Here is a 25995-nt window from a genome sequence, read left to right as displayed (position 1 = left end):
AGCAGCGGACAAGAAGGAACTGGAGGGAGGTGCTCTACAGCCTGTTTTATAGGCACCCCTTGAAGGCTGCAATATCACTATGCTTTAAAGGGCTGGAGCACCTAAACAGAGCTAAAGATTCTTCTGTGCCATCTGAGCAGGAGCAGAAGACCCAGTTGTGAGGGACCATGGATCCCTACAGAGATCAGTAGTTCCATACAATGGAAAACATTCACACACACACACACACACACACACACACACACACACACACACACACAGCAAAGATGAACATGAAACTGAAATGGAACAAATTATGGAACATTAGCCATAAAAGAAAACCTATATAATCTTTTGGTATCCTCACCAAAACACAACTTCTTGTAAATTTTACCATTAAATCTGTTTACCCACCTATGTCCTGTCAAGCTCTCCCAAAAAGTGACTACTCCATCAACTCCACAAGTCATTACCCATGTATGAGGAACTCCTTTAGCTTTTGTTCCTACACATACAAAAGCTTCAAGCCCAAATCCCAGTAGAAGACTGCATAAAAGGTTAGCATGATCTTCACAGTCACCCTAAATGGAGATAAATTCAACATGAGTAAATAAATATGGTGACAAATGTCACCCAGTGAAAATTTAAGAGGCAATGGCAACACCACCCCAAATGTATAAAACAAACAAAACAACCTGAACGGGAAGCAGAAAAGTAAGATGCTTGCTTTTAATTTAGGAGGCTAATTCACGTGATCCTCAAGAGGATAGAGCAAGTGTTCATGCATGAGTAAAAAGAAAGCTGGGAAGGGCAGGAAGTTATTGTGTTTAAGGCTTGCGCTAGGTCCAGCTGCTGGGTTGAATGGAGCTCTCCTACCCACAAGAAGCCTCACACACAATCACTTTCCCCATCTCGTACCTTGCTTTTTACTCACCTATGATCGCAAAATAGGAGCGCACACAGCTCCCAAACTTGGGCAGGACTCTTGTCTTACCCTGTTGCTGGTTGTGTGAACCAGCCTAGTGACTTAATGTTACCCAGGAGGTTCACATAATTATTATGGAATATACAGTTGGAACAAGCAAGAGTAAATGTCCTGGGGATTAGGCTACCTAAAAGAAAGGATTTCACAGCCTTATACAATAAAGTGCATACCAAGACATATTGGTATACAATGAGTTGCTTACTAGGGAAAGCAATGTGTTGAGCTTTGCAACGCCTTGTACACAAGCAACATTGGCTGAATGGGGATTTGAACTCAGGTCTCCCTGGTCCTAGTCCAGCATTGGTATCTATAGTTTAAAACAAGCTATACAAAAGAGGTCTCTCAACCAATGGCCAACATATAACTACAGCAGTTTTTGGCAAACTTTTGATGTCATGATACATAATATTGGGTACCATCCAGACTACTCTTGTTCTAGCAGTGGTGGTTTGAGGCTTTCTGCTGCAAGACGCAAAAGCCAAGCTGATGATACAAGCTCCATCTCTTGACACTGTCATGACGTCAGCCCTGGATCCTTTGCTGGCCTTTCTTCTCTTTTACCTCAGAAGACACAACCCTGATTCAGCAGGCATCCTCTTGGCACCTTTTTTCTCTTGCTGCTGGGCTCAAGTGGTTCCCTCCTCTGACTATTGTCACCAGCTGCTCCAAGCTATGTAGAGTCTGTTGTTTCACTGTTATCACAATGTTTACAACAAACTCAAGCAGCAGCTAAGCATTTACCATTTTCTATAGGTTACTTTAAATCTTCCTTGTCTACTAGCTTCATCTGAAGGTACTAGCTTTTGAAAAGTGGGAAATTTTCTAAATGTTTAGAAAATATCCATTGGGACCCGAAGATCCTTCTGTGTAAGAGAAGCAGACTTCTTTGCTTGCACCAGGGGTGGGTGGGTTACTATATCCTCCACCCCAACTGCAGCCCCTTGAGTCTTCCCCATTCACCTCCCAAGTCACCCCAAAGCAGTACAATAGGGCACAGGCACAACAGTTGAAGTGGGCGGAGGGGTAACTGATGACCCTCTTTCTCCCATGCATATGCTGAAGTGCCTTCTATCTGCTCACAGGATTTTTCAGTCCAAGCAATCACCCTTTAAAATTAGCTGAAACCACGAGTTTACAATATACGAGAACAGTTTTCAATACACAACTATTATTTCAGTTAAGAGGTTGTCTTAAACAACGGCATGACCTTAGAAGTCTATACCTTGTTTCTACACAGAAAAGCTAGAAGAGTACACCACTGTTCTTGTTTACCACTTCCTCCACCGATGATAGGGGTTTTTTCATAACCAAGCACACTGATAAATCTTGCAGCTTGCCTGGGAGTATCCAGAAGTCGGCCTGCTCGAAGTGCTCTGACATAAGAACATACTGGTCTGTTTATCCCATTTTCATCCTGAAGATTAAAACACACGTAAAAAACCCCAAAAGACTAGAAACATATTTTTTAAAAGGTTAAATGAAATTCAATAGAGATGAAAAGTCCTCTCTCATCCAGTATGGAAAACGTTCTCTGTGTCAGAAATAGGTTTCTCTACCAAGCCTGTTCTAGAATCTCTTTTCCCATTTGTGCTTCCACTGAAGAGAAAAACATTCATGTGTGTAAGCATCTGGGAAGGTATTGGACTTCATGGCCACATTACTACATTCTGTAGGTCTTACACTAGATGATGCAGACCATCCCTTCAGATTTTAAACACAACCTGTTACACAATGACCTTGATTCAATTTCAATGATGCTTCTATTAAAAAAAGGAAGAGCTAAATGTTTTGTTTTTACTAAAAAGAAGTTCTAAAAATAAGACAAGGGCTGTCATAATTCCTTTTGCAAAATAGTGATAATGTCACAACATTTTCAGTTAAATCTCAGATTAAATCTAACAGGGACAGAGAGGCACCTTTAAGAGTGGGGGAGAGCAACTGGCCATATTCAGCCCCAGAAGAGTAGCCCTCTAGTGGTTGCTGCTGGTGTCTACCTTGTGTTTCTTTTTAGGTTGTGAGCTGATTGACGCCAGGGAACCATTTTTTATTACTCTTTTTCTATGTAAACTGCTTTGAGAACTTGTTTTGTTAGAAAATGGTATATAAGTAATAGTAATATATTATGTAACCAGAATTCTGCCCCTTCCCCCCACTTCAGTTTTATTAACAGGAGACTTTTTGTTTACAAATTACCTATTCAGTAAGTAAGAAGGTATGAAGTTGACTAACCTGTGCAAAAATTTTCACCAGTCTTGTGTTATGTGAAGTCCTGATCTGGAGATATTCTCTCCACCACTGCTTAGCATACACAAGAAACAAACGTTCTTTTTCTGCTGTTTTTTGGCGTTCTAAAGCAAGCTGCAATTCACAAACAACATGTACTGATTGGCTTGATTCTCTGTCAAACAATAGTTGCCACTGTATTGCAGCTGTAACAAAATTACTTGATAAAGTTACAGAAAGTCTTAAGATTAGGGATGTGCACAAAATGTTCAAGGATCAATTTGAATTCGATTCAAATCGATTTGTGCCAATTTCGTGCACATCCCTACTTAAGATTTACATGTATGAGTTGCATGTCCTACTCTATTTCCCCCCTCAATTTTAATTATTCAGGTAGTTACACCTGTGTAATAAAGAATAAGATATCTGTGTTACTAAACCACAATTGTGCTGAATAATTAAAGTTGATACAAGAATGCTTCCAGTTTGATCCAGAGGCTCTTTTAATATGCATTAGAAATTGGAGATGGGTTTTTCCACTTACAAAAGCCTTCAGATAAGCTTATAATTGTGCGTGTGTGCACACACACAACCACAACCAAATCAGGAACAGGCACCACTGTACCAGTTATGTGTGTTAGTCTAGGCATTGACAGCAGTAAATTAAAGAGATGAGTGGCAAGTGCTATGCATACAGTAGGACTTTTGTAGTCCCCTTCTGAATCCATGACTTGCAACTGCCCAGCAAGTTGCCCTTGAAACTCAAACTGGGGAATTTCTGCAGTGACCTCTGATGCAGTACAAGAACCCGTGGTTTAAAACAAACAACATATCTCAGGGCATGCACAGTCATTTATCCAAGAGGCTTTTTGGATCTTGGCTTCAGTGTTTAGGTTTACCACAAAATGTGAACTAGAATTACTGTAGTTCTTTAGGACCTTTTAATGTTGTAAACAACCTAGACCAAACATTTTCCAAAAACCTATTGCAATATATGCCCCTCCCCTCATAAACACAAGTTAAACTCTCCCACTGAAGCAGCAATCTGCAAAACCTTTCCTAGATAATATTTTAAGAGACAGCAGACTGATATGAAGTGTTCTGGACAAAGGGCTCTTATATTCTATTAACGTTATAATAAATCAGAAGGCTAGAAGGGACAAAAAGGCAATAAGGATGAACCCAGCGTAGGTTCTTCCACACATATCAGCTCAAACAGGTTAAACACAGTGTTCCACAAAAGAAATAAGAAGCAAACAAAATGTATCTGAACACAGTATTCCAAGCAAACCATGCTATGGATAGGAGAAGGCAAAATAAATTCCACCCAACCCCCATATAAAGGTCACTGGCCTTTACACTTGTGACTTGAGAAAATCCCTTCCCAACTTCACATGTACCCATTATCTCTTCAGTTGATTGGGGCAGGGGGAAAACACAGAGAAGGGCTTGTTCCAGATGATCTGCTGATATGGCAAGTACAGCCAGTCCAAAAGGGATTCTGATAACTTTAGAAGAGCAGATAGAACCAATGAATACATGCAAAGCAGAGTACGCTCTTGTGCTAGTCTTGGTTGTTGGAGCAACAAATACAAGTGGTAATGTAAGACAAGACATTAGGGATGTGCACGGACCAGTTTGGAGGCCTTTTTATGGGCCCCCGAACTGGTTTGACAGACCGGTGGTCCCACCGGTTTGAAGGTGGGGAAAATAGCTTTAAGGGGGGGGGAGGGTGTACTCCCCCCACACATGCTTCCCCCTCTGGTGCTCTGTGTAAAAACAGTCCGGTGGGGTGGCAGCGTGCCTCCTTGCTGCCCCACTGATACCCCTATCAGAAGCAACTGGAAGTGCCCATGACGTGTGTATGCTCACCGGGCACTTCTGGCCAATTCTGGCCAGGGGATCAACGGGGTGGCAGGGAGGTACACTGCCACCCCACCGGCCTATTTTTACACAGAGCACTGGATGAGGAAGTGCTGGGGGGGTGGGAAATGCACCCTCCTCTGTCCTTATAGCTGTCCACCCACCAGCTCAGAGGGCGCTGATTCTGTGCACACCACGACAAGACATCTTCTTCCCACAAAGCTTAACCTTCCAAATTTAACAAATTCACCAAAAAGGACTGAGGATAATATAAATCAGACTTAAAGTGATATCATTAAGGATGATCAGAACTAGATGCCTAGGAAGACAATATAAGTGATGCATTGGCATGTTTTTGCAATAAAAGAGGGAGATGTCTTGAAAGATAGAAATCAGTCATTCACAATAATAGTAGCTCCCACAGAAAAATGGCATTTTTAAATGGGAAAAACTCATTCCAAAAATGCATGTTTCCTCAGTTCTCCAAACCAAACACTACCATCCATAAATTAATGTCTTATTTCATGCTTCACATCCAATCACAACATGACCTCAGTTTTGATTAGCCAAGAGGGAGACACGTGTTTCAGCAGACCATTTAAGACAGATTGCAACACCACAACACAAATTCCAAATTCCTATATTTTGAAATAATTTTAATCACTCTAAATTGCATTTAATGTGTAAATAAAATTAATATTATTTAAAGGATAAACACTTAAAGGAGCACATATATAAATTAAAACTTACTTGAGTATTAACTATTTCCTGAGAAAGTGTCTTATTTAGCTTTGGGTACATTTCAAGTTTGATGTTAAGTACGCCAACAGAAACCTTTGATTCTGTACCTTTGAACCAAAATATATGGCTTGATCAGAAAGCAAGTTTATACTATGTGTTATATATTTTGAAGCATTTGTTGGTTGGTTTGTGTAAAATAAAGTCATACTTTCTGATGACCTAGAGATACCAAACTTTGCATTCACAATCGCACCACTTAAATTAGCTGAATGCACTACTTTTTACATCAGAATATGCTGGGGAACAATGTTAATTTAATTTATTGTATTTTAAAGAAGAAATTCTGAATATAATCAACTGTTCTTATTTCTAATAGGTTTTAAAACACTCAATCAGATCAATAATTCAAAAACGACATCATGTTCAAGAGAACCAGATATTTTTCAAATTCAAATTCACCATATATGGTAATTATTCAAAAAAATGAATAACGTTGCAAGTTGAAATCCTACCAATTTCAAAAACTGTTTTGTTGCTTCCTTTTGCAAACACTTTAATAAAAAATTATATTATATATACACACACGTGTCTTTAGAATAGCAGTTTTGCCCATTCGCAGGCCCCTTCCCGGTATACCAATTTAGTTATCATGTGGGGTACGATTTGTGGTTTTCTACCCCCTTAACTAAAATGCTATACAGTTCAAATAGTCACTATTCCCACTCTCTTCTCAGCTGGAGCGTGGGGAGATTTTTAAATGCAGCGCAGAAGTGAAGGCTGCTTCATCCACTCTTGCCTCTTCCGTTGCTTCTTTAAATCTCCCCATGCATCAGCTGAGAAGTGAGGGGAGAGTGGCTATTTAAACTTTATATCTCCCTATGCTTCTTGGCTGATGTGCAGGGAGGTTTACAGTTTAAATAGCTACTCCCCCCACACTGGTTGCTCCATCCACTCTCACTGAGAGAATGGAGTATTTAGTTAAAGAATATAACCCACTTTTTTTAGTTAGGCCAAGCACTCCAATATTGTGTTTCCATAAACGTTAGCTCTGCAATATTAGAGGGCCTCCTAGATTTCATTTCTTGAACTTTCCTAGCAGTGTAATCTACACAAAATTACTTTGCCTGGTCAATGACAGGCTTTACCTACCAGTTTTAACCAGATCAGGTATTCAGAGAGACCACAAGAGATATGCCTATATATATTTTTATATTTAACAGAGTTTATGAGATATCCTTTTGCTGTTGTAGTAAGCAACTTCCTTTGGAGTTTGTGAGCCAGTTTTTCCAAGGCAACATTTAAAACTGCTAAAAACTGCTATAAGGAATTTGGAAGGGAAGAGAATCAAAGAACATCCAGGAATCATTCAATTATTTCCACCTTTACCACCTAAAGCTCAAACCTTCCCCGACAATATGGCACAAGGGAAGGAAGCCAGAAGCTTCTACACATGATTTGCAACAAGCCAACTTTTAAATTTATTTTTATATAGCCACATTAGGTAACAAGAGTATTTATTCCACTGTTAAGAACTGCTGCAACTTACCTACACCCAGAAGTTCAATGGCAACATTCACGATCCTGTTCTCTGCACTAAGAACTGACCGCCACTCTAAGAAATAGGATGCTACCAATGTGGTTTCACCCGATGTGTCTGTTTTGATCAAAACAATTTGCACTGGATCACATATTGATAGCATAGTGGTAGCATCTACCATTTTACTTCCCTCACCTGTCAAAAGTACATCAAAACAACTGTCAAGAAATTGTAGTGAAAAGCATTTGCCAATAATATTGCCATTGCACATATGCAGAAATTGCTTAAATGATTTTCAATAGTTGGTCAAGAAAAGAAAAAAGTTATTACACTGGCACTTGTACTGAAGTAGCAATAATTGGAGTTAGCTAATAATGTTCAAAACATCATATTGTCCACAAAAAGCAGCCTGTGTGGGGTTGGGTACCCTCTTGGTACTCCTCTACTCAAAACTGCAGCTTCCCAAGGCTACAATTTAACAGAAATGACCAACACTGGGCTTATTTACACACATTTATGGTATAGTTTGCTCCTTAATTGCAGTGGAGTCCAGGTCAGTAGAGTGGTTTGCCAGGAAGGATGCTAGATGGCCCCCTGTAAAGCCTTCAGCACCACATTCAGCATGTTTGAGATTGTATGTAAACTAGCCAATAGTCACTCTATGAACCTCGGTTCATACAATAGATGTTGAGGTCAGGCAATGTTTTCAACTACTTAAACTCAAGTACACAGAATCCTCAAGCATAGCTGTGTGTATACAGCCTGAAAATATGCACATAATGATCTGCGGAATGGTGTTAGAGAATTAGAATGGGGCTCAGATTAAAATAAAAGGGGGGGCAGAATTATTATAATATTATTATTATTTCTTGTTTACACAGTCAGACAGGTGTTCTTGACTGGCTTGTTTTATCCAGACATCGAGTCCTTCCCAAGGACCTGGGATGGCTGAATTTTATCATCAATACTGTTGGTTATTATAGATATCGTTGCAAAATATAGGCTGTTCCCAGTAAAGCTGCTTTTTGTAATTGGCTGATGGTGATTTCTGTGGCCCCTATGGTGTTGAGGTGCAATTCAAGGTCTTTTGGGACTGCACCGAGGGCGCCAATTACCACTGGGACTATTTTGGTCTTTTTCTGCCACAGCCTTTCAATTTCAATTTGTAGATCTTTGTGTTTGGTGATTTTTTCTATTTCTTTTTCTTCTATTCTGCTATCCCCTGGTATTGCTATGTCGATTATTTTGACTTGTTTTTCTTTCTTCTCGACTACAGTTATATCTGGTGTATTGTGTGGCAGATGTTTGTCTGTTTGTAGTCGGAAGTCCCATAATATTTTTACATCTTCATTTTCTTCAACTTTTTCAATTTTATGGTCCCACCAATTCTTGGCTACAGGTCACTTGTATTTTTTTGCAGATGTTCCAGTGTATCATCCCTGCTACCTTGTCATGTTGTCATTGTTATTATTATTATTATTATTTTAAAGTCTACCAAATCCATTCCTCCAATTTTAGACATATCTCCTGGGTGCTCATTCAGTGTTGGGTAGGGAAAGCAGAGAGAAAGCATGTGCATTTCCAGATCTGTCTGGCGACATGCAGGGAGATGGACAAGATGACCTCAGAAGGTCCATTCTGATTCTATGACAAACAATGCCTGCATGCATACATTCATTTTTGCAAACCAAGAGCAGTTTTGAACTACTGTACATAGAATTTGCATTATTTTTCACTTCTCAAGGACAAGACCTCAAGTTTGGTAAGCAGCACACAACCAGGAAAAAAATCTGTATGTTAGAACATGTTTAGAGCTACTATATTACTCATTATAACACAACTGTACTCTGTACAACCCTGAAGAGGAACCTAATATAACACACACTTCCTTACCCAAACTATCCTTGTATACCTCAAGCAGAAAGCCATCACTGAAGTCTGGTTCACAGGCACATGGGACAGGTTTAGAACGGAAACGTTGGTTCCGAAAATGTAAGCAGAGAGTGAAGGTAGAACAAATTTGACCAGGTAAAGGCTCAGGCTCCTGCAGATGTTCCAGAAAAGCTTTTCCACCCATAACCTGAAGGTAAAGATACCTTCGTGTTGGGTCAATATTAGCTGCAAAGTTTGGCAATGAATATAAGAAAAATTATAAACAGCCAGTAAGGAACTTCTCTAATCAACAACCTATTGTAAACATACAAAAAAAAAACCAAAAAAACCCACTTCAAAATATGCTTACTAGACTAGTTAGCAAACATGTTTGAAAATGCCTAGGAGTTTATTCTTATCAATCCACACAACAGACACAGCAGAAAATTTGGTAAAGCAAGAAAAAAAGTGTTTATGGTAAACTAACAGGTGAGGCCTGTTGACCAGGCAAAATCCTTGTGTAGATTACATTTATAGGGAAGTTCAACTAACTAACTAACTAACTAACTAACTCTTTATTAATGTGCTTGCAAAAGAGAAGTCAAAGAACAGTTTGAAATGTGTAGGATTTCAACTTCAAATATTATTCATTTTATTGAATAATCATCATATATGGTAAATTTGAAAATGATTACCAGATATGGTAAATCATCACATATGGTAAATATGAACTACAGTAAATTTGAATCTGAGAAAGATCTGCTTTTCTTGGGCATTTTGGAATTATTGATTGTTAAAAATATATTAAAACAACACGTGTTACTGATGATTATATTCAGAATTTCTTTTTTAAAAATACGAACAAAAATTATTTAAACCTCTCCCTTAGCATATTCCAGTGTCAAATGTAGTACATTCAGCTAATTTCAGTGGCTGGATTGTGTGTGCAAAAAGGAGCATTGGTCATTCACTATGAAGGCTTCTTCTGGCTGCTGGTGTTGAAGACATCTCACTTGTGTTATCCTCACCACATGCTCCAGAAGGCAGGACAAATAAGCTAGGCAAAGCCTTTAAAAGGAAGGAGAGGATAGCCCCTCCCAGTTCTGTGTAGTCAAGCCTAGCTTTTAGAAAGGTAGGGAAAGAAAACAAGAACCCAAACATAGGGAAACAAACATTACAGACTGGAAAGAAAGGAACAGACGACACATTTACCAGTAGTCATGGATGCCCCAGGGTGGGTTGAGATGTCCTCAACACCAGCAGCCAGAAGAAGCCTTCATAGTGAGTGACCAATGCTCCTTTCTAATCTGCTGAGTGAGAACATCTCATGTGGGACATGCCACAGCTGGTGAGGACAAGGAAGGAGAGAACCACATTGCAGCTCTGCAGATTTCATCCAGGGTAGCGTTGGTGGAAAAGGCTGATGAAGCAGCTGCCCAATGAGCAGAGTGAGTCGTGACTCACAAGGGTGGTGGCAGATTCTGGACTTCATATGCCAGGGCAATGCAGGCTTTGATCCAATGCAGGTTTTGAGCCAGAGCTGCAGATGACACTTGTTGGCTGGAAGAAATGAAACAAAAAGCAACTCCATTGATTGAAAGGTAGCTGTCCTGGAGAGACAGGTCTTCAGGCAACGATGCACATCAAGCTTATACCACTGCTTTTCCTTGGGTGCAGTGGGTCTGGGGCAGGACGGACAATGTCCTGGGACCTGTGGAACACTGATGAAAAATTTGGTAGGAAAGATGGGTTAGGAAGCAGATGAACTGAGTCACGAGAAAAAATGCAGAATTGGGGATTTGAAGAGCATGCCCGAAGCTCTGAGAGCCTCCTTGTGGATGTGAGGGCGATGAGCAAGATGAGCTTGAAGGAGAGCACACATAGAGGAATAGATTTTATGGGCTCGAAAGGTGGTGCACACAGAAGCAACTTGTGGAGTTCCCAGGAAGAAAATCTGTGGACTACTGGAAAAGATAATGTAGGACCTCGAAAAAGATGGAGTTGAGGATGAGATTGGACACTCTTCCCCAGGGATGGGGCGAAGAGGGAGGCCAAGGCGGCCACATGACACATGATGGTATTCGCCTTGAGCCCCTTGTCGAGTCCATCCTGTAAGAAATGGAGGAGCTGGGAGATCCCACAGCTTTCTGGAGATATGCTGAAAGGTTCTCCAGGTAGTTTGGTAGATGCAGTTGGTTGAGGCACTTCTGGCAGCAAGGACTGAGATCCAAAACCTTGGGAGTATAACCATGCCACTTCAGGAGGTTGTGTTCAGTTACCAGATAGCAAGCTTTGATCGCACCGGATCATGCATGGTACAGTATTAGACCCTGGCTGAGGAGATCTGGAATTGCAGGCAGGAACCAGGGTCTTCCCACAGCGAGGTGAAGTATTTCTGGAAACCAGGGCCACCTTGAACAGAAGGGAGCCACGAGTATTACTTCTGTGCGGAGCAGGCAAATGCAACATAGTAGGCGGATTAGGAGCGGAACTGGAGGGAATGCATACAGAAGCTCCCATAGCCAAGGTACTGACAAGGAGTCCACTGTTTCCACCCGGTTGCAGGGGAAGCAGGAGAAAAACCTTGGGAGCCAAGAGTTGGTCCAGGAGGTGAAGAGGTCTACCGTTGGCCAGCCTAGGTGGAAAGTAATCTGCTGGAAAACCTGAGGGTTGAGTTTCCATTCCCCTGGTTGGAGATCCTACCAGCTGAGCCTGTCTACCTCAGTGTTCAGAGAATTGCTGCTGTGATGGGCTGGAAAAGAGGCGACATGTGTCTCTGCCCAGGAGAGGAGGATGACTGCTTTAGCGAGTCCCCCCGTGACGACTGACATGGGCCTTGGCTGTTGTATTGTTTGGCTGAATAAGGATGTGGTGGTGAAGTATTCTGTCCTCGAATGCCAGGAGGACCAGATGGATGGCCTGAAGCTCCAGCTAGTTTATGCTGTGTCTGGTTTCCTGTAGGGACTATTTTCCCCGAGGTGAGAGGTTGTGGTATTGGGCTCCCCAACCTAAAAGGCTGGCATCCATTGTGATGATGGTGTGGAGTGAATCCAAGAACAGACGGCCCTTGATCAAATGAGAGGCCTGAAGCCATCAGAGCAAGGAATCTCTGACTGATGGGGTAAATTATAATCTGGTGTGTTGCCTCTGTACAATGGATGTCTGGTGAGGGAAGAGGAATCACTGCAAGGGGCAGAGAGGTGGAAACGCACCCAGGGAACCACTTCCAGAGAGGAAACTATCAGCCGCAGGAGTTGAACTAGAGTGAGCAGCAGTACTGACCTCGGTGATAGAATCTGTTGGATGAGTGACTGATGTTTGTCTATCCATTCCTGAGGGAAGAATAGGTGGTCGTTAACCGTGTCTATACGGACTCCCAGATGTAAAATTTTGTTGGAGGGGATCAGGTTGCTTTTGGCCATTTTCACGAGAAAGCCATGGGAAGATTGGATCGAAAGTGTCGCATTGAGGTCTTTCTGGGTTGAGACCTGTGATGGTAACTGGACGAGGAGGTTGTCAGGGTAAGCAAAGACCTGGATCTTTTGTAAGTGCATGTGAGTTACCAGTGGGGCCAGAGTCTTCGTAAAGATCCCCGGTGCTGAGGAGAGGCCAAAGGGAAGGGCGGCATACTGATAGTGAAGACGGTTAGAGGTAAAATGGAGCAGGTGACAGTGCTCCTGATGTATGGGGACATGAAGATAGGCCTCAGTGAGGTCCACTGATGCCCAGAAGTCCCCATGTTGCCGTGCTTCCAAAACAGAGGGGATCGTCTCAATGCAGAACTTCCTGTGCTTCATGAATTTGTTTAAAAATTTGAAGTCTAGTATGACCTGTAAGGAACTGTCCCTTTGGGCACAGTGAACAAGATAGAGTAAAAGCCCCGTCCCTCCTGCCCTGCCAGAACTCTTTCTATGGCAGAGATGCTGAGGAGGTGTAGAATCGCCGCCAACAGGGCTGCGTGCTTTTGAGGAGACCTGGATCTGGTTATTGGCAGGAAGCGGTCTCTGGGACAGGCTGTTAACGCTATCTTGCAATCATGTTGGATGGTGTCCAGCACCCATCTGTCTGAATCAGAGGCCTCCTAAGCATGAAAGTAATGATACAGGTGACCCCCTACATGCTGGGGTGGTGAGTCAGGAGATCTGGCCGGGCTTGTTCTGGTGTCCAAAGTGCTGCTTGGTAGTGTTCTTCCTAGGGTTGAAATGTGGTCTGTTCCATTGGGATCAAGATGGTCTGGTGTCTCTGTCCCTAAGTCGGAAGTTTGGATGAAAGGACTGAAAAGGCTTGCGTGGAGTGAGTTTCTCATCCTCCTGTGAAGAAGAGGGAAGGACCTTCTTCCTGTCCTTGGTTTTGATAAGAATGTCTTGGAGAGCCTCATCACCAAGCAACTTTGAAGTTGTGAAAGGCACTGTCACTATATTAGCCCAAGAGGTTTGATCTACTTGCCAAAATTTGAACCACAGGGTTCGCCTGACTATGATATTGGTTACTGTGGCATGGGCCGCAAATTGAACAGAATCCAAGGTGGCATCAGCAATGAATGCTTGGGTCTTCTGAATTTTAAGGAGAATTTGTCTCTGTCTTGGTGGATCTGGAGGAGCTCATCAGACCAAAGAAGGGCTGCCCTGGATATGATGATGGAGGCAGCAGTGGAGGCTCTGATGCACTTGTGTTTTTCCATAGCTGGGACTCTAGCTTCTTCTCAGAGGAATCCTTTAGGGAGGACTCACCATCTCTGGTCAGAATTGCCCCAGAAGTCAGAGAAGCCACTGAGGCATTTGGAACAAGGCTGCTGCTGAAGGAACAAACCCATACTGTTTAGACACAACGGAGGCAGTCTTTTTTGGCAAGGAAGGTACCTGCCACCCTTGTTTCATCACTTCAGAAAAGGTTTCAGGAAAGGGAAACAGCGGATCGTTGGAGGAAGAGCTGACTCTCTGGATAGAGCAGTGGTGTCTTTAGGCACATCTGAGTGCAAGCCAAGAATGTGGAGAGCTTTGAGGAACAACTGAGAAAAACTCAGATGGTAAAGCCTGTGTGAGTGGGTGGAAGGCCCCACCTGCTGGCCATCTGACCACTCTCCCTCTTCCTTTGAGTCTAGGTCATTGCCAGGGACAATGGGGGTGCTGCATGGGGTATCCCGAGGGCAGTGGGGTTCAAGGGGCTCTGCAATTTCTGTTGGCCTCCCAGAATGGGGGTCTGGGGAGTCATAATCAGTAATATCCAAGGAATGATTGGATAATAAAGTGCTTACGTTTTTGACTACTGCTTAGATTGTTTGACCCTTTTCTGTTTACTAGACTTCTTACGCCTATAAAAAATTTTTGACATTTTAGGGGGACTTTCAGAAGAGTCAGAGGAGGAAGGAGCTGACTCGGAAGAAGCAGAACGCAACTCATCCCTGTGCCTATTTTTTTTTCTTATAAGGCTGTTTGGGCTGGTACTGTTCAAGAGAGGAATGAATAGCCTCCATGAACCTAGCCTGCGAGGCAATGCGCATATCCTTGAAGTAGGGAGGGAGGTGCTGGATTAGAGGGAGGCAGTTAGGGGCCTCTGGGCAGAGTAGGAAGGCGGGGGTGCAGAGGACTAGAAAGCCCTAGACTCACCAGTCCTTAGGGAGCTGGGATTGCTGGGCCTGGAGCTCCACTGATAGCACTGTCCTCCAAGGGAGTTGGGATGGTTGGAGTAGGAGTTTTCAGGGCTCCGCTGCCCCCAGGAATCACAGGAGGTAGAAGCAGAAGAGGCAGAGCAGGCAGCTCCGCTGTGTCTCTAGGCCGTGTGGGCTGTGCCAGGTCTGGATTGTTGTTGCTGCCGGTCAGTGTTTGAGGGAGTGCATCAGAGGAGGGAGGAGCAGTCCTGCCTGGCTACAGCCTTTCCTTCCTGTTTGGATGGAGGACTCTCCGTCCCTGGGGAAGGTGTCCTGACCACCTGGGAATGGCGGAGGCATCGTCTTCCAGCAGGACAATGTCGGGCTCTTCCTTGGGGGGGGGGGGCAGGCGGACAACGGGCAAAAGCACTTATTAGCATGAGTTACCAAGGCTGCCAAGTCATCTGCGGGCCTCTTTGGAACTCTGGATAAGCCCTGCCCCCCTCCGGCTCCAGCACAGATTGTGTGGGTTGCGGCAGCCTTGAAGCAGCAGAATGCACAAGTGCAGCATGGAGGAGCTGCTGACCATGCTGCGGAGCTTGCTTCTTCCCCTAAGGCATTTGAACGTGGATGATGCCTGTCCTCTGTGGCTCCATAGCAGGCAGGCAGGCAGGGAAGAGGAGAGGAAGAGAACAACAGGAAAGGAGAGCACAAATGCAGAGAAAGGACAAGAACAAAAGGGGTTTTTTTTGGAGGGGGATTGGAAGAGGAAAAGAAAGGTTCAAAGATTTGGTAAGGCAACAAGGTATGGGGGGGAGGGATAAAGGACATTAAAGAGTTCTAGAAGGGAGAGCTAGAAGCTGGCTGGGTTGAAACGACCTTCTCTAGAGCTTAGCAGGACAAACTGAACAGAACTGGGAGGGACTAACCTCTCCCACCTTTTAAAGGCTTTGCATAGCTTGTTTGTCCTGCCCTCTGGAGCACGCAGAAGGATAACCCATGTGATATGTCCTCACTCAGCAGCTGAAAATTTGATATTTGTAGGTCATCAGGAAGTACAACTTTATTTCACACAAACAAACCCAATTTGGAAATTACATCTGAACTGGTCCATGCACATCCCTAGTATTACAGGATCAAGGTGTAAATGTACTACAGATGAAGCTTTTCCAGGAATATACCATTTCTAGGTATCAGGAGAAACATCAATATTGTCCACTATAGAAAGGTACCCAAACCAGGGAATGGTTCATGGATGGGTCTGTAGCTCAGTGGTAGAACATCTGCTCTGCCTCTGGCATTTCCAGATAGCACTGGGAAAGACTCTTGCCTAAAACCCTGAAAAGGTGCTGTCAATCAGAGTAGGTGTGGTGGTTAGAGTGCTGGACTAGGACCGGGGAGACCCGAGTTCAAATCCCCATTCAGCCATGAAACTAGCTGGGTGACTCTGGGCCAGTCACTTCTCTCTCAGCCTAACCTACTTCACAGGGTTGTTGTGAAAGAGAAACTCAAGTATGTAGTACACCGCTCTGGGCTCCTTGGAAGAAGAGCGGGATATAAATGTTTAAATAATAATAATAATAATAATAATAATAATACGAAGTAGTAGTAGTTATATGGACCAACGGTCTCACTTGGTATAAGACCGCTTCCTATGTACCCATGTAAGGAAACAAAAAACAGAGATAACTGGGGTTGTATTGGGGTATCTAAAGTTTTATAGCACTTGGTATCTAAAAAAAATCCAAAATATAAAACAAATGCTAAAGAAGGTCAATACATACTTTTTTTCAACACTGCTGGTTGTCTGTCAACAAAATGCGTAGAAGGTTTTGGAGTTGAAGTCATTTCTCCATCATTCATGTCCTAAGATAATAGCAAAATATAACAAAGGACATGGTCTCTTAAAATCCTTTTACCTTTTTTTTGGAACCCAAGCAACACTTCCTGTTCTGCCATAGCATGCCTCCAGGGTCACTTCACAGGATACAGGCCCAAACACACAATAGAGGAATATGCTGTAGGGAGCTGTGCTTGCTTACATAAAACATATGGTTTAAAACTACATGTTTAAAGGCACTAGATTTTCCTAACAAGAACAGTGCAGTTACATGCTTGCCAAAAGAGAATAAAGCAGCCCTAAGATTTCTATAGCTCAGAAGTTCTCGAAATACCCATTGATCCAAAACTGACTTAAATGGCGCATATCCAGCACTAATTAATTTCAGTAGGTAACCATGATCACATATTTATTTATTTATTTATTCATTCATTCTTTATTTATTACATTTCTATACCACCCCATCCAAAAGCTCTGGGTGGTGTACAACAAGTAAAAAACAAAGGCAAACACCATTTAAAACAAGCTCCTTAAAACAATGTAAAAGACAAATTTAAAACAATTCAGAATCATTTAAAACTGATTAAAATACCTACACATCATTTAAAAACCTTGGAAGGCCAGGCCAAACAAGTAAGTCTGTAGGGCTCTCTTGAAAGCCAACAATGAGTCCAAACTACGGATATCTGTCGGGAGTGCATTTCACAGACCAGGAGCAGCCCGGAGACCAGACCAGAGAAGGCCCGGTTCCGAGTGGCCACAAGACGCATTGGGGGCAACTGGAGACGGACCTCTCCTGAAGACCTCAGCGTACAATGGGGATCATACAAAAGAAGGTGCTGAGAGAAGAGCAGGTCTTGTGGCAGCAAGCAGGACTTGTCCCCTTAGCTAAGCAGGGTCCACCCTGGTTGCATATGAATGGGAGCACTGGAAGATATTCCCCTCAGGATTATCTTCCTGTGTGAGCACTGGAAGATATTCCCTTCAGGGGATGGATCCACTCTGGGAAGAGCTGAAGGTTTCAAGTTCCCTCCCTGGCATCTCCAAGATAGGGCCGAGAGAGATTCCTGCCTGCAACCTTGGAAAAGCTGCTGCCAGTCTGTGTAGACAATACTGAGCTAGATAGACCTACAGTCTGACCCAGTACATGGCAGCTTCCTATGTTCCTAAGGTAACCTGGACCTAAGCCGTACAGGGTTTTAAAGGTAATAACCAACACTTTGTATACAGGCGCAGTATGGTCTCTCTGGATTACCCCAGAGACCAGTCTGGCTGCCGCATTTTAAACTAACTCAACTCTCCGAACTCGTACAAAGGCAGCCCCACGTAGAGAGGATTGCAATAGTCCAACCTGGAGGTTACTAGCTGATGCACCACTGTTTTGAGATCATTCTCTTCAAGGAATGGGTGCAACCGTCGAATTAACCAAAGTGGACGGAAAGCTCTCCTGGCCTTAGCCTCCACCTGGGATACCAGAGAGAGGGCTGGATCCAAGAGCACTCCCAGGCGGTGCACCTATTCCTTCTGAGGAAATGTAACCCCATCCAACACAGGAAGATCTAGCTCATGTCTCAAATTCCAATCTCCCACAATGAGCACCTCCGTCTGCTTGGACTCAGCTTTAATTTGTTGTCCCTCATCCAGCCAACTACTGCCTCAAAGCAAGCATTTAGGGAAGTTATGCCATTGCCTGATGATGATGATGAGAAATAGATTTGCATGTCATCAGCATACATCAGCATACTGCACCAAATCTCCTGATGACCTCACCTAGTGGTTTCATGTAGATGTTAAAAAGCATCTTGGTGACATTGGTGACAGAATGGAGCCCTGAGGGACTCCATATAATAGCTCCCGTATCGAAGAGCAACCATCACTAAGCTCCACCACCTGGAATCTGCCTGAGAGATAGGAGCGGAACCACTGCAAAGCACTGCCTCTTATCCCCAACTCCCCCAGGCGATCCAGAAGGATACTATGGTTGATGGTATTGAATGCCGCCGAGAAATCCAAAAGAACCAACAGAGCCACACTCCCTCTGTCAGTTCCCTGGTAAAGGTCATCCATCAGGCCAACCAAGGCTGTCTCAACCCCACAGCCAGTTTGAAATGGGTCTAGATATTTAGTTTCCTCCAAAACTGCCTGGAGCTGGTTAGCCACCACTCTGTCAATCACCTTGCCCAACAAAAGGAGATTGGAGATTGGCCTATAACTATCCATCACTGAAGGATCTAGGGAAGGCTTCTTAAGAAGTGGTCTAATCATAGCCTCTTTCAAACAAGAAGGCATCCTACCCTCTCTCAGTGACGAGTTAATGATATTAATTAGGCCATCTCTAACAATTTCCCTGATAGAAGCAGCCAAGTTAGGCAAGGATCCAGAGAAGAAATGGTAGGCTGCACCGCCCCAAGTAGCTTGTCCATGTCCTTAGGCATCACAGATTGAAACTGATCCAATCTAATACCGCAAGAGGGATTGCTAGCCACCACCTTAACACACTCCACAAAAACAGTGGAGTCCAAGTCAGCCCGAATACAGGAGGTTTTGTCTGCAAATAACCCATTAAAAGCATTACAGCAGAACATAGTCTCTGGGGACTGGTTTGAACGGGAAGGAGCCTGAATCAAACTCCTGATAACCTGGGACAACTCTACTGAACGCGAACTTGCAGAGGTGATGCGTGCAGACCAGAATTATTTTTTGTTGCATGCACTGCCTTCGCATAAACCTTCAAATGGGCTCTATGCTGTGTCCTGTCACATTCAAGCCGAGTTCTCCTCCACTTGCGTTCCAGTTGCCCACCTTGCTGCTTCAGACCCCGCAACTACTCTGAATACCAAGGGGCCACTTTTAAAGAAGGTTGGAAAGGATGCTTAGGAGCAATCGTGTCTACTGCCCTGGTGAGTTCCCTATTCCATATTCCCACCAGGGCATTGACCGAGTTACTGGCAGTATGAACATTGAAACCTTCCAAGGCTTCTTGAAATCCTACTGGATGCAGCAGCCTTCTCAGGCAGACCATCTTAATAGCTCCACCACCCCTGCAGAACTCGATTGTGGCCGTGAAACCAATCTTAACCAGGTTTTGGTCCATCCATGACAGTGGAGAAACCACAGGATCCCCCCACCAACGGACACCCCCCTGATCCAATCAAAAGACCAAACTGAGTGATGACCAGCAACATGAGTTGGTCCTGAAACTAACTGGATAGGCCCATAGTTGTCATGGCCACTTTGAACTCCTGAGCCACACCAGACAAGTCAGCCCCAAAGTGGATATTGAAGTCCCCCAGCACTAAAGGTCTGGGCAACTCCAACACCAGTTCTGTCAGCTCAGTTAGGGAGTCAGTTGGGCAGCAGTTGTACACCAACAGAATCCCTAATCTATCCCTAGTTCTCAACCTCAGAAATACAGACTCAATGTAAGTCAACTGACTCACAGGGGTCCTGGTAAGGGAGATGGTATTCTTATGGACCACAGCCACTCCACCCCGCCGCCCACTTCCCCATACCTGCTCCACAACAGAGTAGCCAGATGGGAAAAGCTGGGCCCAAACTGGGCCACTAGCCTCACCCATCCAGATCTCAGTTATCCAAGCCAGGTCAGCTCCCTTGTCCACAATTATGTCATGGATGATTTTAGTCTTATTCTGAACTGACCTGGCACTGCAAAGGAGCAAGGCTAGATTCTGTGGGTAGTTGGAACTGCTCCCCAAGACCTGAGAGCTGGCATAGACCTTAGAAATAATTTTGTATCATAAGCAATTTTGTAAAAATAAAACTATAAGTGTTTTTGTAGTTGTCTCATGGAGACCCAACAGTTTCTTTATTCGAAGGGTGAAAATAGGGTTGTTTTCACCTATCCGTGGTTCTCAAGTGTCCGGAAATGAGTTCTGAAGTCATTTCTTGCCACCATTTTGTAGTGCTGAGCCATTATGTGGCTCTTTTCTGCAAAACAAAAAACCCTCAAAAAAGAACAAAAATTGGAGTATTTGGAAGTTTGGGGGATATTATTGGAGAGTGAAAAGCAAAGTATTCTGCTTATTTCTGCTCCCCCCTTCTTTTTCTTGTGATTTTCAGCGCACTTCAGTGTGCTTAGGAACCTACCCCCCAATCTCCATAGGGTTAAGGCAGGCCTGCTCAACTTCGGCCCTCCTGCAGATGTTGGCCTACAATTCCCATAATTCCTGGCTATTGGCTGCTGTGGCTGAGAATTATGGGAGTTGTAGTCCAAAAACAGCTGGGGGGCCTGAGTTGAGCAGGCCTGGGTTAAGGTCTCTTTATTCAGTTTCATTATCTGCGGAAATAGGCAGGAACAGAAACCCCACAAATAAAGCAGGTCTTCCATGTTCACATTATGTCATGAATATTGTTTTACATCAGAAGAGTTCCTTACTTCAAACAATACTCACAGTTACGAAGCTGAGTTCTTTCATGACATCATCAATGATTCCTCTCCGAATTAAAGCTTTTATTAGATCTTCTTCAGACAATTGTTGGTGTCGAGGTGCCAGTTCTTCACGTATAGTCTCAGCAAGAACTTCTCGAATCCTGCTGTGGACATCCATCTATAGAGAAATGCTTCTGTTAACATGTGTGGTGCATATCCTTAATAATATTCTTTCTAACTTTAACCAGGTGGTTTCAAAAAGAAGAAAACCCTTTTAAAAATGATCCTATAACACCCAGATCAATTATCTCTTAGTATTTTTATATTTTAGCATTTATATACCGCTTTTCAGGTGAACCTCCCAAAAAGTTAACAAAACTTGAAGAAAAAACTGGAATAAAGAAAAATATCGAGCCACACATTTACACCTTTACATAGTCCTTAGGCTCACTTCTTTCTTTTCTCCTCCCCTCAGAGCAAGAAGGCCCATGGTCACTCTGTGGTGGCAGTTGGGGGAGGGAAGTAGAAGCACAACATGCATTAAATGAAAAACCATGCCTGAATCTATTTAGTATACTTATGGCACAACCTTATGATGATTTAATGACATGCACATCCCACTGAGTTAGCTTTAAGCTGCAGTCTTCATGCACATTTACTTGGGAGAAAGCCCCAATGAGCTCACTAAGGCTATTTTCAATTCCACACAAAATAGGATTGCACTGCCAAAGATAGGCCCTTAGCTACAAACACACACCTATCCTGCCCACCTGCTGATATCTTTAGGGGAGACCCTGCTCTGCGTCCTTCCACCATCAGAAATGCATTGGAGAGAACACTGGGCAGAGACTATACATAAACTCCCTCTAGGATACTCATCTGACCCTTTCCAGTGGTTGGCAAGGACCATCATTGTAGATGTGCCTTTAACAACAGGCCAGGGGAGAGCATAACATTGGCCCCCATAGAGACCAGCTCTGGCCTGTGAGGACTGTTGGGGCAGCCCCACTCCCACCTTCCCCGGAGTATGGAAAGAGCAGTGTGCCCTGAGAGGAAGGCAAGAAAGGAGGCGCCCAGGCCAAGGAGCTCTTGTCCTCAGCTCCTGAGAAGGCCAACAGCCTGAGACAATGTTTTATCTATCTTCTGTAATTGGCTTCTTTAATATTGTGAACCACTTTGGGTTCCTTTTTCATGGCAGAAAGGCAGTATAAAAATGTCGCAAATAAATAAATACATTATTTGCCCCGAATGGTTTCACTTTTTTATCAAGAGCTTTGGTTTTCTGCTGTTTTGGCTCCTGTCCCTCTGCTGCTCTTCACATCTTTTTATTTCGTTGAATGTAGTTGTTGTTTGAAGGCCTTTTTTGGGTGGAAGGGTTCATTTTAACATTAAAACAAGATTTGAAACAATTTTGAACGTATAAATTGGGCTCAACAAAAGTGTAACACATATTGGCTGACATCCAGACTAATGTTATATGTGCCAAAAACCACTGCAAGCATACTGCAGGCAGACGCTCGAGGCACATACTTTCAGGAGACACAGTGAGCTGCAGAGGGAAGGGAAGGTGGGCAAAAACTGCATTCCCCCCACTGCATGTATGCATTTTTGGTGCATGCAGTGTTGGTATGGAGATCAAGTGCAATCACTGTACCTTCAGTCCAAATTATTACAGTTAAGATAAAACACCATTGGTACTATAGAAGTGTTTAAAAAAGGAATTCAGTAACAATGACAGCGTATTCAGAAACCTTCTTGCACATCTTCGTTTCAATATAGATCTATTTTTTAAAAAATCTGAGACTCAGGGAGAGCACAAAAGCCTACCACAAAAGTTAATTTTTTACTGCTCTCAGCTCTTCACAGCTGACATATGTCAAAATGTGTATAAAATGTTTTCTGTAGGAGTGCAGACTAATATGGAGTAACATGGTCTCTCCAAGATGACCCACCCAGAGACCAACAGGTATCATATTACTCCTATAATAAAAGAACTACACTGGCTACCAACACATTTCTGGGTAAAATACAAAGTGCTGGTATATAAAGCGCAAAACAGCTTAGGTCGAGGGTCATTTAAGAGAACATCTTCTTTACTATGAGCCCCTTCGCCCACTGAGAGCATCCAGAGAGGTTCGTCTGCAATTGCCACCAGCTTGTCTGGTGGCCACACAGCGGCGGGCCTTCTCTGTTGCCACCCTAAGATTCTGGAATGCTCTCCCTGTTGAAATAAGAGCCTCCCCATCTCTGACAACTTTTTAAAAGTCCTTAAAGACAATTTTTTTCACCCAAGCTTTTTAACTGGACTGTGATTTTAAATTTGTTTTAAGGTTTTAATTTGTTTAATGTTGTTGTAAACCACCCAAAGATGGAAGTTTGGGGTAGTGTACAAATAGGATCTATATGCATTGTTCATCATACTTCTCTTTGGGTCTACATGCATAGTTGCTCCATTGATGGATATTAGCGGAGATAAAAGTTACCAATTTTTCTGGGAGGACTTTGGATATATTTCTAGGAGAACAAGATTTCTCAAGTCAAGCCACTAAAGAAGACTGATTTCAGGTCGAAACACATCTGGCTGTTGGCTCTTATGGAAACTCTATGGACTCTCTCCCTACAAGAAATGTATTTATCACTCGTTGGTGATTGACACTATTCATTTTATTGTAGTGATTCGGATTTATGCACTACATGGAAAGATCTGTAATGGTATATAATTATTTGTAACTTTGGCTGCTTGGCAATGAACATGAAAGCTATTTAAGATTTGTTCTATGGTGCATATATTAATGACATACACATTAGATGTGGCAAGAATAGTTTTTATTAATAATCAGGGTGGATTTGATTTAAATCAAACTGATTTAAGTCACGATTTAAATCACTAGCAGGGTGGATAAAAATCAAAAAAATCTGATTTAAATCAAAAAATCCGATTTAAATCAAAAAAATCAGATTTTTTTGATTTAAATAGGATTTTTTTGATTTTTATCCACCCTGCTAGTGATTTAAATCGTGATTTAAATCATGATTTAAATCAGTTTGATTTAAATCAAATCCACCCTGATAATAATGAATAATATTAGTTAATAGTTTTTATTAATAGGTTGTGACATAGTTCTTTTTACATAATTGTTTCTTTTGCGAGATGTGATAGTATTAAAATATTTATGGATTAGTTGTGTATGCATATTATCTTATTTCTTACATTTCTATACTATCCCACACAATCATATGATATGGAAATGTTTAATACAGGCTCATCAATAATCAATAAGCGTAAAGTTTGGTTCAGGCTTCTAACAGAATGTATGGCCAGAAAGCCTGAACAAGATTGTTTAAGAATGTACAGTCTCTCTCTCTCTCCCAGCCAAGAGACAGCAAAATACCAGAGCCTGACAAAGGACACTACATGTAGCCAAGGGCATGAGACAATTCTCTGCTCAGCAGAAGAAGAAACATAGCTGGCATTCGAAGATACCAATAAGGAGTAGGGAAGGCAGATAGGCCAGACAGTGGCTCATGTCCAAGGCTAGTTGGCACCTCATGAATACATCTGTTTATTCACAAAGACATGCACTGTAAGATTTACTGATTTGCTTGCTTCTTTTGAATCTATATAAGCCAGTCACTGCTTAGCCTCAGCGTGCAGTGCAGGCCAGACCTTGACCTGTAGGGTGCCTTCATGATCATGAATAAACAAACTTGTTTGAGCACATACCCCTTGTTCTATTTGACTCAATTCTGTCAGGCAACAAATTCAATTGCGGGAACCTGGTTTAATCCTCTTTAGTTCAGTAAGACGCCCCATCCTCTGTCAAATCTTCCTCTTCAGGGAATTGGAGGTAGTGCGTTGGAGTGGCTCTGGTCCTTTCTTGGGGGAAGGGTCCAGAAGGTGGTGCTGGGAGACTATTGTTTGGCTCCGTGGCCATTGGCCTGTGGAGTCCCGCCGGGTTCAGTTTTGTCCCCCATGCTGTTTAACATCTACATGAAACCGCTGGGAGAGGTCAACCCACACTTGGACTGAGTTGTCAGCAATATGCAGGTGACACTCAGCTCTATCTCTCCTTGTCACCTGATCCTAGGGAGGCAGTGGATGTCCTGAATCGGGGGGCTGGAGGCTGTGATGGGTTGGATGTGGGCTAATAAACAGACAATCTGGACAAGACGGAGGTAATCTTGGTCAGTAGGAGAGCCAATTGGGATGAAGAGATTTTACTGGTTCTAAATGGGGTTGCACTCCCCTTAAAGGAGCAAGTACACAGCTTGGGGGTACTACTGAACCCGGCTCTGCTTTTGGAAGCTCAGGTGGAGGCGGTGGCTAGGGGTGCCTTTGCACAGCTTTGGCTAGTGCACCAGCAGAGTCCCTTTCTTGAGAAGGCAGATCTAGCCACAGTTACCCATGCCTTAGTCAGGTCACGGTTGGATTACTGTAACACACTCTACGTGGGGCTGCCCTTGAAGAATATCTGGAAACTACAGCTAGTGCAAAATGAGACAGCTAGGGTTTTATCCGGAGCTGCCCGGTAGAATCACATCACACCCATTTTGAAAGAGCTGCACTGGCTACCAGTTTGTTTCCGGGTCCAATTCAAGGTGCTTGTTTTGACCTTTAAAGCCCTTAACGGTTTGGGCCCGGGACAGCTGAGGGACTGCCTGCTTCCAAGGGTTGCTGCCCACTTGACGAGGTCATCTGGGGGGGGGGGTGTTCTGCTTCGGGTGCCGACCATGAAGAGGCTCGGTTGTCATGCATGCGGGACAGGGCCTTCTCTGTTGCTGCCCCCAGATTCTGGAATGCTCTCCTGGTCGCTATTCGCTCCTCAGTTTCCATCACAGTTTTTAGAAAGCGTATTAAATCTTGGCTTTTACCCAGGCTTTTATATGATCGTCTCTACTGTTTCTTCTTTGTATTTTGTACAGTTTTTATGCTTGTATTTTAAATTTTTAATCATATTTGTTTTATATTCTAGCTTAA

At 43.2% G+C, this 25995-nt stretch overlaps 1 protein-coding gene across 3 annotated transcripts in view; it reads right to left on the bottom strand.

Annotated features, from left to right (window-relative positions):
* The window catches only part of CEP76 (centrosomal protein 76), a 43486-nt gene that overhangs the window by 15526 nt on the left and 1965 nt on the right, over positions 1–25995 (bottom strand). For 2 of the 3 annotated variants that reach the window (XR_008306042.1, XM_053245022.1), the window contains exons 2-9: positions 21040–21195; positions 16572–16653; positions 9222–9446; positions 7338–7523; positions 5801–5898; positions 3194–3322; positions 2187–2378; positions 394–560 (exon numbers count right to left, since the gene is read on the bottom strand). Coding sequence is in view for 2 of the 3 variants with exons in the window: in XM_053245022.1 (XP_053100997.1) it covers positions 394–560; positions 2187–2378; positions 3194–3322; positions 5801–5898; positions 7338–7523; positions 9222–9446; positions 16572–16653; positions 21040–21195 (1235 nt within the window). In the remaining variant the exon portion in view is untranslated. The remainder of the gene's footprint in view (positions 1–393; positions 561–2186; positions 2379–3193; positions 3323–5800; positions 5899–7337; positions 7524–9221; positions 9447–16571; positions 16654–21039; positions 21196–25995) is intronic. The other variant, XM_053245023.1, reaches the window with a different exon arrangement.

The sequence above is a fragment of the Hemicordylus capensis genome, chromosome 4 (assembly GCF_027244095.1).
Source record: "Hemicordylus capensis ecotype Gifberg chromosome 4, rHemCap1.1.pri, whole genome shotgun sequence".
Lineage (NCBI taxonomy): Eukaryota > Metazoa > Chordata > Lepidosauria > Squamata > Cordylidae > Hemicordylus > Hemicordylus capensis.
This window is presented reverse-complemented; position numbering and strand designations above follow the sequence as displayed.